General features: G+C 33.2%; 2 protein-coding genes across 4 annotated transcripts; one reads left to right on the top strand and one right to left on the bottom strand.

Annotated features, from left to right (window-relative positions):
• Window positions 1-1,605: 1,605 nt before the first annotated feature.
• On the bottom strand, window positions 1,606-10,222 carry LOC108916221 (translation elongation factor 2-like). The gene is made up of 9 exons (XM_023456506.1): window positions 10,108-10,222; window positions 9,499-9,713; window positions 9,252-9,445; window positions 8,932-9,140; window positions 8,443-8,702; window positions 4,643-5,286; window positions 4,501-4,598; window positions 1,793-2,465; window positions 1,606-1,748 (listed from the first exon to the last, which is right to left on the bottom strand). Exons 1-9 carry the CDS (start codon window positions 10,108-10,110, stop codon window positions 1,606-1,608), a joined length of 2,439 nt encoding a protein of 812 aa, XP_023312274.1. The 5' UTR covers window positions 10,111-10,222.
• Window positions 10,223-11,261: 1,039 nt separating this feature from the next.
• On the top strand, window positions 11,262-15,690 carry LOC108916220 (lanC-like protein 3 homolog). Of its 3 annotated transcripts, none has more exons than XM_018722428.1 (4): window positions 11,262-11,379; window positions 11,553-12,159; window positions 14,293-14,592; window positions 15,190-15,690. In XM_018722428.1, exons 2-4 carry the CDS (start codon window positions 11,607-11,609, stop codon window positions 15,627-15,629), a joined length of 1,293 nt encoding a protein of 430 aa, XP_018577944.1. In that variant the 5' UTR covers window positions 11,262-11,379; window positions 11,553-11,606; the 3' UTR covers window positions 15,630-15,690. The 3 variants fall into 3 exon arrangements, with proteins under 3 accessions (XP_018577944.1, XP_018577946.1, XP_018577943.1); XM_018722430.1 differs by lacking the exon at window positions 11,262-11,379 and adding an exon at window positions 11,418-11,488; XM_018722427.1 differs by lacking the exon at window positions 11,262-11,379 and having other exon boundaries at window positions 11,501-12,159.
• Window positions 15,691-17,389: the final 1,699 nt, after the last annotated feature.

Below are 17,389 nucleotides of genomic sequence, written 5' to 3'. Positions count from 1 at the left end.
TAGTAGAAGAGTTGAAATGTTACCGACATCAGCATGGAGAAAAGGAAATATTATGGACTGGTTACAATCGAAAAATATTGAATATACAGAAACCATGCTAAAAGTACAATTATTAAAAATTGTCCAAAGAGAAAAAGGTCAATACATTAAGTATGTAGTGGATGAGATGGCCAAAGATCGAGGAATTCGTGTACTCCGTTTACCGCCATACCACTGTGAATTAAACCCAATTGAGTTGGTTTGGGCACAAATAAAGAATGAAATCGCACGAAAAAACACCACCTTTAAAATAAACGACGTGAAATTATTATTACAGGATGCTATTAATCACGTCACTGCTGAAACATGGTGTAAGTGTATTGGACATGCACAGAAAGAGGAACAACGTATGTGGGATCTTGATACAACGGTAGAAGTGTTCATAGAACCAGTCATTATTCATTTGGGTGAAGATGATTCTAGTGATAGTGATAGCAACAGTGATATGTGAAATATATAATGTGAATAATGTGATATGTAAGTATTTAAATATATTAATAGTGAAGTGATTATGTGGCAGTGAAGTGAAAGTGTGACAGTGATAATATTCGTGAGATAATTATTATAAAATATGTAAGTACCTACTTAAATAAATATATTAATAGTAAACATTACAATATTTTGCGGCGGCGTAAGCCGGGTGGTGGTGGGTTATCGATGCCCAAGAGGGCATCGTTTTATAGAAAACACTTAAAATTTAAAAACAAAATGTTACTAAAATATTTTTGAAGTTTTCTCGATAAAACCTATAAAAATAATAGATGTTATGTTTTATTATATTTTTTCCATATTTTCTACATCTTGTTGCCTTTTACGTATACACGCCTATGGATTTTCGATCCCCGCACGCCTCATCTTCCTTACTAGTCCAAGAGCTAGCGATGAATCAATATCTATAATTTCGGCCGTCGAGTATAGCTCGCGTAAAGAGTTGTGGCAAACTATACAAATCATTGCCAACGAAGTCAGATGCAATCCCAATAGGTTGTTTCAAACTCGTAGATTTCCCAGAAAACGTGTAAAGTGTATCAGTGTGGATTCTTCGAACAATTACTTTAAATCATAATTACGTATTTCATCTGTTTTATTTCTCGAGAACGGATCGAGATACCGAAATGAAACAAGAATACATAATTAATGGAAAAATGATTGCTTTTTTACGTTTTGAATCAAGTTTCATGTTAAACATACAGGGTAAAGTTATTAACTAAATTTTCGGTAAAATTGGTTGTAAGTGGCACCCTCTATGAGCAACGCTGAAATTGCAACACGCATCTTATTCGTCGATTAAAAAAATATAGTTTCACAAATTTTCAAGTTCCTAACCTACATATTTCCAGAATAATGGCAAAAAAACTATTTAAAATTTTAACTTTCAACACCCTGTATTTCCGAAACTATCAACTTTCTGATAAGGCATGTTTGCGCCAATTGTCGCCATTTCACGTGTAGTATCTTCAGCTTTCGATTTTCCCATTGTTAATTGATCACCCTGTATATAACAAATTGTGTTCAATCTAGAAGCAGAAGTGTATGACTTGCACCGTAGCATTTCACAACTGGACATTAAGAAAGAGGTCCTGTGGTAGCGTTTAAATGCAAGTAAAACACAATCTTCTTCCATTGCACTGCCAAGAGGGTCACTGTTTCAGCAGTGGCGGTTCCGCAAGGAACTGCCACAACCAAACTGTCCTTTGGCTCTGGTTGTGCTGGAAGGGGAACTACTGGAAATAAGCTAAATGCAAGGGCTTACCTTCTACCAGCTTCGGCAAATCGGCAGGATTCTTGGGTTCCACAGCAACACGTACAACGGGAGATACACTAAACTTCATGACCTTCAGATTGTGGGCATCCTTGTATGTTGTTATGGTTCCAGTCTTCACCAAGAACTGGTCAACACCTACCAGACCACAAATGTTACCAGAGGGGACGTCTTCAATAGCTTCCACATAACGACCCATCATGAGGATTGTCCGCTGGATGGCCTTCTCGTACAAATCCTCTTTCTTGCCAGGGGTGTAGTTGGGGCCCATGATACGGGCTTTCATGCCGGTGGCTACTTTGCCAGAGAATACACGGCCAAAAGCGTAGAAACGGCCCTTGTCAGAAGTGGGTACCATTTTGGAGATGTACATCATAAGGGGTGCGTGAGGGTCACAATTCTTAATACCTAAGGCGGCCTCGTCATCATGGGGTCCTTCATACAACATTTCCATCCTGTACTTTTGGGCAGTGACAGGGGATGGGAGATGAATGGCTATCATTTGCAGTAAAGCCTCGCCGGCTGGTAGCCAAGTACGCATCACCACTTTCAGTAGCTGTTTGCCATCTTTGTCTTTGTCTTCATGTTTGAGGGTGATGCCGAGTTTGGGAAGAAGTGCCTCGTATTCCTCTTTCCTTAAAATTATAAGGGTTGTGTAAATATACTTTAATACACTAATTTAACATGGTCAGCAAGAAAATTAAATTTTTAATTTTAACCGATTCTTTTTCTCTAGTCTCGATTAGACTTTTTTATTAATAAATAATTAATTATAAATCATTAGAGCAACATTTTTTTTTATTTGTACCACATTTAAATTTCTAATTTGAGACCATCAATATAATAAAAGGTGGTTAACAAAACCAATCATACAGAGTTTTTACCAAATTTTGTATTATTTTAAGAATATTTTATACTATTCGGAAAACTCTTCATTTCAAAGATACAAGGTGAAAACACTTTTTTGGGCATTTAAGTTATTTTATTACAGAAAACAACAACTCTACTGGCTATATGCCCCAACTAGTATTGGATTACACCAGCTATACTATAAACATTAAATACAGCTAGGTCCAACACACCAGACCCATAACTGTTTCGGACTTGTTAGTCTTCATCAGTGCTACAACCAACAAACTGTCCAGCTGCTTTGATTCCTTGAACCCAGAAATCGAGTACATTTAAAAGATGTAACTGAATGCTACATCTAGTTGGCCACTGCTACTAACTACCTAAGACCCCACAAAGAGGGAAAAAAAAGCAGAAAGTGACATTTTGACTACGTTTTCAAAACTCATCAATGTCTTGACACATTTAAACAAAATGGAGGACCAGGACAGCCAAAGAGAATAAGAACAGTAGAATTTGAAGAAAATGCGCTGAACATGGTAAAGGAAGATCCAGATACTTTTAGAAAAATTGCAAATGCTTTCAATGTCAGTAATGATCCAATCCCACATGGTAGACAAAGATATAAAAAGCGAGGTTAATTTAGCATTGCTTCTGAAGGTACACGAAGTATTTTAGAAAATAGTTTTTCATATGCACTCTCAAAAAATGTTCTCTTCAAATACAAGCAGATATTTAGTTTAAAAAAATATTTTTTGATATCCAAACTAACTGAAATATAGTTATACCTAATACCTTAAAAATGTAGTGACAACAGATATACTAAAAAATTATTTTTTAATTTTAAATAAAAAATGTCTGATATTTTTTAAAGCCAACTTCATAGCAAATTCAGTTCTTTATACAGGGTTCATAGTTCAAAAGCAATATAAAATTCCCTGACTTTTCCAAGTTTTCCCCGAGTTATAAAAAAATCCAAGTCACTTGTAGTTCATTTTTACGTACTAATTGGTGTTTATGCATTAAATTTTTTCTAGACTGGACTTCATAATCCTTTTTATACCCAAAGAACCTCTTTTAAAGGTTTCAAAACCACAAATATTTTTCTCTTTCAAGAACCCAGAGCCGGCTTTCACAAAATTTCCAGTTGCAAACATCAAATTCCCAGACTTTCATAAATACTTTTAAAGTTCTCTGACTATTCTGTTTTTTTATGATGAATAATGAATTCCTTGACTTTTCCCGGTATTTCCGGTTTTCCAGGCCACTACAAATCCTGTTATATCTTCATTAAACTGCAAAGCAAACTTAGAACTATCATAGTTTTATTTGTTTAACCATGGAAAAATACTGGAAAGTTCATGTACAGGTTTTTAGTTGGTAAATTACAAAAAATTGTAATTTTTATTTTTAATTTTCATCATCTTGTATCTAAAAGAGGGAGGGAAAANAAATTGGTTGTAAGTGGCGCCCTCTATGAGCAACGCTGAAATTGCAACACGCATCTTATTCGTCGCCTAAAAAAATATAGTTTCGAAAATTTTCAAGTTCCTAACCTACATATTTTCAGAATAATCGCATTTTAATTTAAATTTACGATTTAAAATTTTAACTTTCAACACCCTGTATTTCCGAAACTATCAACTTTCTGATAAGGCATGTTTGCGCCAATTGTCGCCATTTCACGTGTAGTATCTTCAGCTTTCGATTTTCCCATTGTTAATTAATCACCCTGTATATAACAAATTGTGTTCAATCTAGAAGCAGAAGTGTATGACTTGCACCGTAGCATTTCACAACTGGACATTAAGAAAGAGGTCCTGTGGTAGCGTTTAAATGCAAGTAAACACAATCTTCTTCCATTGCACTGCCAAGAGGGTCACCGTTTCAGCAGTGGCAGTTCCGCAAGGAACTGCCACAACCAAACTGTCCTTTGGCTCTGGTTGTGCTGGAAGGGGAACTACTGGAAATAAGCTAAATGCAAGGGCTTACCTTCTACCAGCTTCGGCAAATCGGCAGGATTCTTGGGTTCCACAGCAACACGTACAACGGGAGATACACTAAACTTCATGACCTTCAGATTGTGGGCGTCCTTGTATGTTGTTATGGTTCCAGTCTTCACCAAGAACTGGTCAACACCTACCAGACCGCAAATGTTACCAGAGGGGACGTCTTCAATAGCTTCCACATAACGACCCATCATGAGGATTGTCCGCTGGATGGCCTTCTCGTACAAATCCTCTTTCTTGCCAGGGGTGTAGTTGGGGCCCATGATACGGGCTTTCATGCCGGTGGCTACTTTGCCAGAGAATACACGGCCAAAAGCGTAGAAACGGCCCTTGTCAGAAGTGGGTACCATTTTGGAGATGTACATCATAAGGGGTGCGTGAGGGTCACAATTCTTAATACCTAAGGCGGCCTCGTCATCATGGGGTCCTTCATACAACATTTCCATCCTGTACTTTTGGGCAGTGACAGGGGATGGGAGATGAATGGCTATCATTTGCAGTAAAGCCTCGCCGGCTGGTAGCCAAGTACGCATCACCACTTTCAGTAGCTGTTTGCCATCTTTGTCTTTGTCTTCATGTTTGAGGGTGATGCCGAGTTTGGGAAGAAGTGCCTCGTATTCCTCTTTCCTTAAAATTATAAGGGTTGTGTAAATATACTTTAATACACTAATTTAACATGGTCAGCAAGAAAATTAAATTTTTAATTTTAACCGATTCTTTTTCTCTAGTCTCGATTAGACTTTTTTATTAATAAATAATTAATTATAAATCATTAGAGCAACATTTTTTTTTATTTGTACCACATTTAAATTTCTAATTTGAGACCATCAATATAATAAAAGGTGGTTAACAAAACCAATCATACAGAGTTTTTACCAAATTTTGTATTATTTTAAGAATATTTTATACTATTCGGAAAACTCTTCATTTCAAAGATACAAGGTGAAAACACTTTTTTGGGCATTTAAGTTATTTTATTACAGAAAACAACAACTCTACTGGCTATATGCCCCAACTAGTATTGGATTACACCAGCTATACTATAAACATTAAATACAGCTAGGTCCAACACACCAGACCCATAACTGTTTCGGACTTGTTAGTCTTCATCAGTGCTACAACCAACAAACTGTCCAGCTGCTTTGATTCCTTGAACCCAGAAATCGAGTACATTTAAAAGATGTAACTGAATGCTACATCTAGTTGGCCACTGCTACTAACTACCTAAGACCCCACAAAGAGGGAAAAAAAAGCAGAAAGTGACATTTTGACTACGTTTTCAAAACTCATCAATGTCTTGACACATTTAAACAAAATGGAGGACCAGGACAGCCAAAGAGAATAAGAACAGTAGAATTTGAAGAAAATGCGCTGAACATGGTAAAGGAAGATCCAGATACTTTTAGAAAAATTGCAAATGCTTTCAATGTCAGTAATGATCCAATCCCACATGGTAGACAAAGATATAAAAAGCGAGGTTAATTTAGCATTGCTTCTGAAGGTACACGAAGTATTTTAGAAAATAGTTTTTCATATGCACTCTCAAAAAATGTTCTCTTCAAATACAAGCAGATATTTAGTTTAAAAAAATATTTTTTGATATCCAAACTAACTGAAATATAGTTATACCTAATACCTTAAAAATGTAGTGACAACAGATATACTAAAAAATTATTTTTTAATTTAAAATAAAAAATGTCTGATATTTTTTAAAGCCAACTTCATAGCAAATTCAGTTCTTTATACAGGGTTCATAGTTCAAAAGCAATATAAAATTCCCTGACTTTTCCAAGTTTTCCCCGAGTTATAAAAAAATCCAAGTCACTTGTAGTTCATTTTTACGTACTAATTGGTGTTTATGCATTAAATTTTTTCTAGACTGGACTTCATAATCCTTTTTATACCCAAAGAACCTCTTTTAAAGGTTTCAAAACCACAAATATTTTTCTCTTTCAAGAACCCAGAGCCGGCTTTCACAAAATTTCCAGTTGCAAACATCAAATTCCCAGACTTTCATAAATACTTTTAAAGTTCTCTGACTATTCTGTTTTTTTATGATGAATAATGAATTCCTTGACTTTTCCCGGTATTTCCGGTTTTCCAGGCCACTACAAATCCTGTTATATCTTCATTAAACTGCAAAGCAAACTTAGAACTATCATAGTTTTATTTGTTTAACCATGGAAAAATACTGGATAGTTCATGTACAGGTTTTTAGTTGGTAAATTACAAAAAATTGTAATTTTTATTTTTAATTTTCATCATCTTGTATCTAAAAGAGGGAGGGAAAAGTTTATATAAAAAAACCTGATAAATTTCAAAATTACTACCACCCTCGAAATCGATGAAATCTGAGTCACCCTATACAGGGTGTTTTAAATGAGGTAACAAAAATGGTACCAGTGAATGTAGAGCCAAAAATAAGAGGATTGAAGTAAAAATACCTTATATGAAAGTTGCAACCCTGGGGCGATATACATTGAAATTCACATTTTAATTTTTTTCTTTAACGTGAGGAATGCTAGAGACACGAAACTTGGTGTGAGCATCCTACTAATAAAGAGACAACTTTTCAATATTTGTTTGATCATTGGCGTATTTTATAAAGGAGTGAAACAGTCAACCCCATTGCAATATTTTATTAGAAATTTTTTATATGAAGCAAATTATTTATTTAAAAATATTTATTGGGAAGACTGATTTATTGCGCAACTTTTTTACCTCTTGTAATTTTTTGATAAAACCAACAGTTAAAACCGACTAGTAAAAAAATTAGATGTGTCATCGTTCACTAAAGGGGTAATTGCGAAAATTTGTAAATATAAAGTAGGCGGACGTCATAACAAATAAATTGTTATTAATCATATGAATAAATTGACATTTTCTGTCAACCAATAATTAGTACCAATTGATTAATTTATTATCAGAATAATTATGGCAAATAATATTTATACCAATAACGAATATGTCGACATGCCCCAAATATTTTTCTAATTCAGAAAAAATAGTAACGCTGCAGTAAGATTATACCACCAAAGATATCCAAACCGACCGATTCCTCATAGAGAAACATTAGCCTCGGTGAAAAGAAAGCTTCGCGAAACTGGTAAAATTCAGCCCAATTGTGAGGGTGCCGGAAGAAGGCGTAATGTCCGAACTGTTGAAACTGAGGAAGCTATACTGGAACATCTAGAACAAGACTGTGGTACAAGCACAAGACAGGTGTCCAGGCAACTGCAAGTTTCTCACAGTCTTGTGTGGAATGTAGGTCCTGAAAATTTTGTATACCTTTTTCACCATCAACCCATGCAAGAATTGAATGACCCTGATTTACCTAACCGCGTGGATATTTGTCAATGGTACATTAACATTTCCAGGCATGACTTAAATTTCCTAATGAATATACTTTTCACCGATGAAGCAAATTTTCCTAGAGTAGGTGCAGTAAACCTTCATTATGTTCATTCATATAAAGACACCCTGTATATTTACATAAATCTGCCAATTTAAAAATTATCTCATAATGAAAACAAAGTTGGTAAATACATAAAACCGTGATGTAAACAGTGACATTGCTGCATGAAAGAGAATATATACTTTATTATTTTATAGTTTTACATATATTTTTTAGAATCACAATGATATAGAATATGTGAAACACAAGAATATTGTGTTTTCATTTAATAGCATTTTCATTCCACCATTCAAATCAAATAAAATAGTCAATGGTAAAACAGTCAAAAGTTAAATGTACAAATTTTCTATTAAATCACTATCACTTACTTGTAATTCATGATGGAATCGAATATCTTGTAGATGGGGTCAAGGATATACATGCAGAAGGAACGTTTGTTGTCAGCATCCTTTTGCTTGGACCACTTCTTGGTTTTGGGATTAAAGAAGCTCTCTCCCCATAATCTGTTCATTAGCTTGACTACATCGATCTTGAATTTTTCAGCATACATCTCAGCGAATTGTTTAAGAGTGAAAGCCCATCCATGGAGACCAGAGCCGAAACCCACAGAACCCTTGCTGGGATCAACCTACATCAAGATTACAATAAAATACCTAATTTATTCTGCAAAAGTAGTTATATATTAAAAAAAAATCTGTTTCACTGTAGGAAACTGCTACAATCACTGATAAAATGGTAGCAGGGCAAAATATGAATTTATTTATGAGCCGGCACGATCATTTAGCTATTACGCACTAAACCACAAAAAGGCCAACTCAATAAACACAAAGTATTTATGTGCAAAAATAGTTAGTTACCTGGACTTCACCCATGGGGCCACTATCATCGCTGTAAGTGGCAATAATGACGTTAACATTCTCAACAATACGTTGGAAAGTCTGGAAAAGTTCTTCAGCTTCTAGTTGCAATTCCAATAAAGCGCGGTCCATTTTGTTCATGAACAAAATTGGCTTGATACGTTCTGCAATGGCTTGTCTAAGTACAGTTTCAGTTTGTACACATACACCTAAAAAAAAAAATTGTTAATCTGAAACCTCTCCAATTTATCTTAAGTGGTTACAAATTTGAAATGTACAAAATTTCCTATAACGGACCATAATTAAATCACAAAACTCACCGGAAACACAATCTACTACTACTAGAGCACCATCAGTTACACGAAGAGCAGCAGTTACTTCAGAAGAAAAATCTACGTGTCCAGGAGAATCAATCAAATTAATTAAGAAACCCTTTTCATCTTTTTCACGTTGGTCTGGGCTGACAATGAATACAAGATCTTTATCTTCTAACTCAAAGAACATAGATATGGCACTACAAAAATATCAGTTTATTACTCAAGTTGTGCAATCCCAAAAATACCTTACGTCGATTTGATGGTAATACAACGTTCTTGTTCATCCGGTCTAGTGTCAGTAAAACGGGTCTCTCCAGCTTTAGCACCGGCAATAATACCGGCCTTTGATACAAGGGAGTCTGTTAAAGTAGATTTTCCATGGTCTACATGAGCAATGACGGACATGTTACGAATGTTCCTTTTTTTGTCCATCATGGTACGAATTTCGTCTACAGTAAAGTTCACCTATAATTAAAAAAAAATGCATAATTACTAAATACTGCAAGATACATATCAAATTGACAATATAGGAACTGCATTAAAATGCAGCATGCGTCGACGTCATACCATCTACCATATTTATATTTAATATTTGTGTTTCTTTATAGAAACTAATCGAATTAAATGTCAAATCATAACCAACTTGTAAGAAATATCTAAGAAATAATAACATGAATTTCGTTAAATAGAATAGTAATATAAACATATTTCCTTTTAGAAACTTTCATATTATTGTGCAATAACCCGAAAGGAGAAATATTCGGAAAATAATCAATAAACAAAAAAATAACCGGTCACAGTGGCAAAATAATAATAGCTTAGCGTTTTAGAAATATAATAATCATTTTTAAAAACTTACCATCTTGGATGTTTATAGATTTTCCTTTACACAACGAAAATACGATACGCCAACGATGGCGCACTCCCGTGAAAGAAAGAGAGATGAGAAAGTTAAGGAGGGCCTCTTCTGCCACGCAGAGGAAACCACAATGGTACCAACCACAAAATTTAAAAAATACCAACATTTTTAATTAATTCATTAGTTGTTTTCTTTTTATGTAATCTAGTATTTCAGTTCAAATCAATTGATTTCAACTCTAATAGTAAAAGTTGTTAACGATTATTACCAAAGATCTGCTTCTAATTTTGGTAACAGGTGAGCTATGGATCTTTCTCTAATGTGTTTGCTGGATGCATCAATCCCAGATATGTCCTGAGTTTGAATCGATTCAATAAATATCATATAAAAGGTCTTATTATAAATATAAATAATGGTCACTAGATTGTCATCAGTAACACTCTTATTTCGAGACGAATCAAGTAATGTCAATCCGGCATCCTGCTAGTGATAAAGTCTACTCGCTGGCGCTGGGAGCAAAATGTTTGTTATATAACATATAATAAAACATTAATAATAATCTAAAATTGAGAAAATTTTGACGAGTTCCGTTTCATTGGTGACATAAATATAAGAATTCAGGGTCTCACAGAACTAAGTGGTAAAGATTTAACCACGTACATAATTTGTAAGCAACTTATTTATTCTAACAATTGTTTTCATAAGGTTATATTTTTGGCCGGTACCCTGTACCGTTAAAATAACTTAACGAGCAGTCTATGGACTTTAAAAATATCTTGCATGGGTAACGTATGCGAATATATTTTATGAAATGATTCACAATCACAATATTAAATTTTTTGATAGCCTAAATAGTGCCAATTTTAATAATTAGTTCCCATTTTTTGCTCTTTTTTTTGTTATTTATTATTACCTGAATCAACACAAAATTATATTTAGCCTCAGTTATAGGCATTTCGACTTATGTTCCCATACCGCAGATAAAGATGTTAAAAAATATATATCACGCACATATCGTTAATCCCAGAAAAATAAGTCAAATTACGAATAATGATTAAAAAAATCATGAACAAAAATGCCATTCAGCACGGCACTGATCAAATGTAAAATTGATAACTAATGTCACTGATCGTTTCTGCATGCTGAACGAGATCGGAATAGTTTCGCACGCAATTTTTCCAATAATTATTGAAAATATGAAGATATCCTTTCTATAGTTTCTATTTAAAGCTAATGTATTATAAATATCCTTGGGCATTTTCTACATTCTTGGTATGTATAAGTTGGCATTGCTGTGGAATACATATTTTTTTATTTTTGATTATATGTAGGTCAAATGAATACATTTCATTTTTAGTTCAAATTGTCAAATTATTAAATCGTAAGACGAAGAAGCTACGAACATCTCAATATTTTTTTGTTTTGTAAACAAATCATTTTTTTAGGTGTTTTTACAATTTCAAATATGTCAGTGCTATGTTATACAAGACAAACAGTAAATGTTTTCTAGATTGCATAATCTTTTGCGAAAAGGATCTGGTAAGGTTATAAGAAATATGACAACTCTTCGTTATTTCATAAATGTAAAACCAGATTTTGAATCCCATTTCGGAAATCCAGAGATTCCAGAAATTCTACTGAAAGACAGTATAAATGACGTCGTAACTAAAATACAACATTATGTAAAACCTGTGGAACGAAATGGTGGCGATGGGGTATATTTAGGAACAGCGGGTGTTGCTTATATGTTCTATCATCTGAGCAAAGTTCCTACATTGAGTGAAAATAGAAGTGAATATTTAAATAAAGCTCTTGAATATTTAAAACCAGCTATTGTTGTTGCAACACATTCAACAAGCAACAGAAAGGATGTGCCATCATTTATTTTAGGCAATTGTGGTATATATGCAGTAGCTGCCGCAATTTATAAAGCTATTGGAGATATATCTCAAAGTAATCATTATAGGCAGTTATATTATGAAGCGGCAAAAATTTGCAAAGAAACCAAATTTTTAAACTGTGGATCTGACGAGCTCTTTGTTGGGCGTGCAGGTAATTTGAAAGGTTTAGGGGCTACCTGGAAAAAATTGTATCCTTTTCATTCCAATAGACTTGTTTATAAAATTAAATGATTATAATTAATATCAGAGACAGATTAATTCATACTACAAATCACTTATTAACACTAATTCATACAAATCAGAACCGTAATTAGATTCCATTAACCATAGATGTAAAATAAGGCTTATAAGAACTTGCTTGAAAATATTTTATAATATAATAAATTTTGGTGATTATTACATTGCCATATTAAGTTGACAGACATAGGTCAGTAAGCATACAAAAATCATAATATAAAGCCATCAGAATTGGTAATAGCTATTTTACTTTGCGAGTTTATTCATGAAATCGTTTTGTGAAGAAATTAGACAAGTATAATGCACCTAATCTGCTGCCAAATAACTTCATGAATACATTCATAAAGTTCTTCACGAATTAGAACATGTTCTAATTTTCGTGAAGTTCAGAAGTACCACCCCTACAAATCTTCAGCCTTAGATCAGTAATGAAGTTATGTTATTAGCGTGTGGCGTTGTACTACTTTTGTATTGTTTTTACCGATCTGTTGCTTACAAAAACTAATATTTACAAACAGTGTCAAAACAGTACTGCTGTTGTACCATTGGAAAAGTAAGACATTTTTTTGAACGAAACGAACTTTATTAGCTTCTTTGATTTGTTGGTAGAACTGATTTATGTGTTAAAGAAATTCACGAAGTCTGTAACAGTGTAAAACCAAACCCTTTATGAATAAATTCGTGAATTAATTCATTATTAAAATTTTGAAAAAAATAGTCACATTATGAAATAGAAACACGGCGAAATAGTGACATGGAAAAAATCATTAATACAGTCACACTGTATCACATGATTTTTGTGTTTGGAAACATAATTAGTGTAAATCATTGCATATTATGCAGATTCTAATTCCTCCTGGAACAATGATTTTCACTGACCCTAAATAATTTATGTTCTTTTCATTATGCACAAAACTATATTAACAAATCTAACATATTTACAGTGGCGGCTCATCAGGTGATGCAAGTGACGCACCGTTCACCTAAAATTTCCGTTTGGTTGTGCAATTTAAAATTATTTTTAATATAAATTTTATAATTTAGGTATAATTTTATATTGAAAATGTATTGTGTTTGTTTAATATGCAGATATAAACAGAATAGTTGCGCGGTAAATGCCTTCTAAAAAAACATTGCCTTCGTTGGAATCGAACATCAACCTCGGACCATACAACGTATAATATACGCAAGTGACGCAAATTGAAATTAGTCGTATTCTGCTCCTCTTCGTAGTGTTGTTTACGACGGTTGACGGTCGTGTGGGGGAATGAGTGACGCAGAAATAGAAGCAGCATCCAGCCTAGCATCGCCCATTTCCCGCTTGCCTGCCAGCGCCTTTAACAGTTTATTATTTCCTATGTATGATCCAGTATGTATTTTATTGGAAACGCCATTTTCCAGATGGAAAATTGAGGACAAAAAGGATTTTTTAAATTGCGAGAGACCTGTGCCTTATTCACTCGATATGGAAAAAAGGGGAAGTCAAAAGACAATGTGTACGTTCGAAAGTTTTGGAATGAATGGTATTCGGAATATAAGTGGTTGTGTGGAAGTGTTCATTTAAAAAAACTTTTCTGTATGCCGTGTTTAATTGTGGGTGTAAAGTCGGGTGTCTAGAATAAGAAGGGATTTAACAATTTTGGGAATGTCACACGAGGTTGTCGTAACCACAAAGTTTCTTTGGAACATACATGTATGGTGTGCGTTAATGTTCGCAGAAGTCCACAAGCCGAACTAATATTTCTATTTTTTATAAAATCAAAATGAAAATCCTTCTCACGAACGTCAGTTTTTCGGTAATATTGCAAATGCAACTAAAAATTTCCAATTTATTTAAAGCCGTTTGACCTTGAAAATTTGAAAATTTTTGCCGGCGGCGCTTTTTTTTCTGTTTAGTCAATCGATGAATATGCGTGATCTATTCTCAATGTCACGAGCTGCCACTGCATATTTACAAAGAAATTCCCTCTTAAAAAATAGTTAAATTTCACAATTTCAACAGTAAATTCAACATGTAGTAATGTATTAAATTAATATTCAATCTCAGGCTACATCTTGGGAGCAATATGGTTATCTAAAGAAACTAAAACTCCTCTCCAAAAACAAGATATATACGAATTATGTAAAATTATGATTACATCTGGAAGAGAATATGCATTAAGACAGCATTGCCCTTGTCCACTGATGTATGCTTATTATCAAGTGGAATATCTTGGAGCAGCACATGGGCTTTGCTCCATATTACAAGTGTTATTATCAGTTCCTGGATTTTTGGATGCTAACCCTTCAGATGCTAATGGTATCAAAACAACCATTGATTTTTTATTATCTCTGCAGACTAGAGAAGGTAAAAATAATAATGAATTTATTTAATTTAAGCTGGAAATATGTTTAAATTAGAAACTGTTAAGCAGTCGCAGCTCTCAGTCAAATTGATGTTTAAAAAAGTTATGAATGTTCAGTTCAAAATATGTAGGTACATGTTATAAATGTGTATTCATTTTTCATATTTTATGGTAAATAGGCATTAATAACATATAATCTGAGTTATTTACTATTTGCATGGAAACAATTTTGTCATTTAAATCTACTAAACTATATTCCGTATACAGATACATTCAAATATCTTTACAGCAAATATAACGATAAAAAAAGAGAATTTCAGGTCACCCTGTACAATGCATTAATATAATCTAATACTTTTGAATTAATTTGGAACTGTTGCTAAAATAAAACCAATTGAGAGATTTATTGTACTTTTAATTTGTTAAAGCTGTGATTTCTAATGCACTGCACTGATGTGAAAGGACAAGGTATATTTTTTTCTTTTAGTTTTGAATAGATGGGAGAAGTAAAACTACTAAAAAATAGTACTTCGATTTGGCTGAGCTGTAAAAATCTAAAATATTTTCAAACGTAATGTAAAACAAAATATTGATCACAGGCAACTTTCCTGCTGCTATGGATGAAGTCGACCATAGATCAGATCTAATACATTGGTGCCACGGAGCTCCTGGTGTAGTATACCTAATGGCAAAAGCATATTTAGTGTTCAGAGAGGACAAATACCTTCAGTCTTGCAAACAAATGGCAGATTTGATTTGGGATAAAGGTTTACTTAAAAAAGGTCCTGGACTGTGTCACGGTATAGCTGGAAATGGTTACGTGTTCTTACTTCTGTACAGGCTAACCAAAGGAGACCACAAATACCTGTACAGGGCAATTCGATTTTACGAATTTATGAACAGTGACGAGTTTAAAAGTAACGCAAGAATGCCCGATCATCCTTACAGTTTGTACGAAGGTTTGGCAGGTACGGCTTGTTTCTTAGCTGATTTGTCTTATCCTTTCAAGGCAGCTTTTCCATTCTCAGATGTATTTTAAAGTTACTGCTATAGTATTTTAGTTAATATCACTTTTATGTAAATATAATCACCAAACAGTGTATCAGTTTTTTATTTGAATTCATGAACACCTTTATTTTTCCGCAAATCAGTGTAATGCAGTAATAAAAAATTCTTACAAAATTTTACAGAAACAAAATTTATTCAGTGTCTACAGATATGTATTTTGAAAAACAACCATTTTATAATTTTGAAATATCACATTTTAAATTCCATTAAAAAAATGAAAAGTACCAGAATGTTAACACTTGATCAGTTAAAAATATTAACTAAAACATATTTTTGTGTCCTTATTTGTATGTAAAACTATATTACTTCAGTCGAATTAGATCACAAAACCTGAAAACTTGAAAAAATTATTAGTAGACATTTTATTGGAAGGGTATGTAGAATGATAATATCAAAAAAAGAACTCGAAGGAAGTGACGCTAAGTTGGCAAACTGCAAATAAGTGGCTAATTTACATGTTTTTTCACTTTTTTTACTGACTAAAAATATAGACCTATTGATATATAAGCTATATTTTTATGTTGTAGGCAATTAAATTACCTACAATTACCTAGTCATTTTTCACCTATTTGTTATCTGTAAAAATATGAGTTTTCGAAAATTGCGCATTATTATTGCAAAAAGCGATGGATGTTGAGGGAATTTATGGAAAAAAACGGTCAACAACCAACATGTGTGCTAAACACCGATTCAATTGACTGAAATTGTTGCTCCAGCTATTTAATTAATTTTTTTTGTATTTTGCAACTAATTGTTTAATTACTAAATGTCAATTTTATAAATTAATATCGTAGATATAGGTTCTAATTGATACAAAGAAATGCATTGAAAAAAGAGAAATTTCTTAAAGTTGGAATTAAGTTGCCCTTTACAAATAACAAAGTAGAACGTGCAAAACGGCGTTATAAACAAATTGTCCCAGGGTCAAGTAAGAGCCGCTTGGGAATTTTCTCTTTTTGCATTAAATAGAACTTATTTTTATGGTAATTTTAAGAAAGAGAGAAATCACCTATACATCTTTGTTAACGTTAATGAACGGCCTGCAGGTGGGAGCGCCGGACCCGCGCACTCGCGTGAACGCCTGCGTGCAGACCGTTCATTAACGTTAACTTTTACTGCTACTAGCAAGTTTATAATTATAAAAATAAAAATTTAACCCTATTTTTAATTGTCTCTAAAATCCAGGTCCGATACGTCCAATAGTTAATTAACTAAAGCCATCATAGGAACAAAGAGGCATAGGTGACTTCACCTTTTTTTTTAAATTACCATAAAAATAAGCTCTAATGCAAAAAGAGTGAATTCCCAGACGGCTTTGTTTTTAAATACAGTGCGACTCAATATTCCGTATACATCTACTAGATTCTTAGATTCAAAAATAGATTTAATTACTTACTCATATTTAATGTTCCTTTGTTTATCTGTTAGAGAACAGCAAAGTTAGAAAAAATATTAGTTTTTTCAAATAACTAATATTTTATCGCATTTAAATTAAATTTAGTATGCTAATGCTTGGGTATAGATGCCTTTACCACTTTTTAACATAATAACTGAGTAACTGTACTTATAAAATTGGAAGAAAAAATCCAAACCCTTAGCAATGCTCAAGTTCTTTCTCCCTTGTAAATTTTTATATTATTAAATGGTTTTTTAAAAATAATTATTTTACTACCAAAGTACTTTTCGATACAAATTTGATTTAATTATCGTAAAAAAAATATAATAAAATAA

This window comes from Anoplophora glabripennis, unplaced genomic scaffold (assembly GCF_000390285.2).
Source record: "Anoplophora glabripennis isolate ALB-LARVAE unplaced genomic scaffold, Agla_2.0 scaffold1689, whole genome shotgun sequence".
Taxonomy (NCBI): domain Eukaryota; kingdom Metazoa; phylum Arthropoda; class Insecta; order Coleoptera; family Cerambycidae; genus Anoplophora; species Anoplophora glabripennis.
This window is presented reverse-complemented; position numbering and strand designations above follow the sequence as displayed.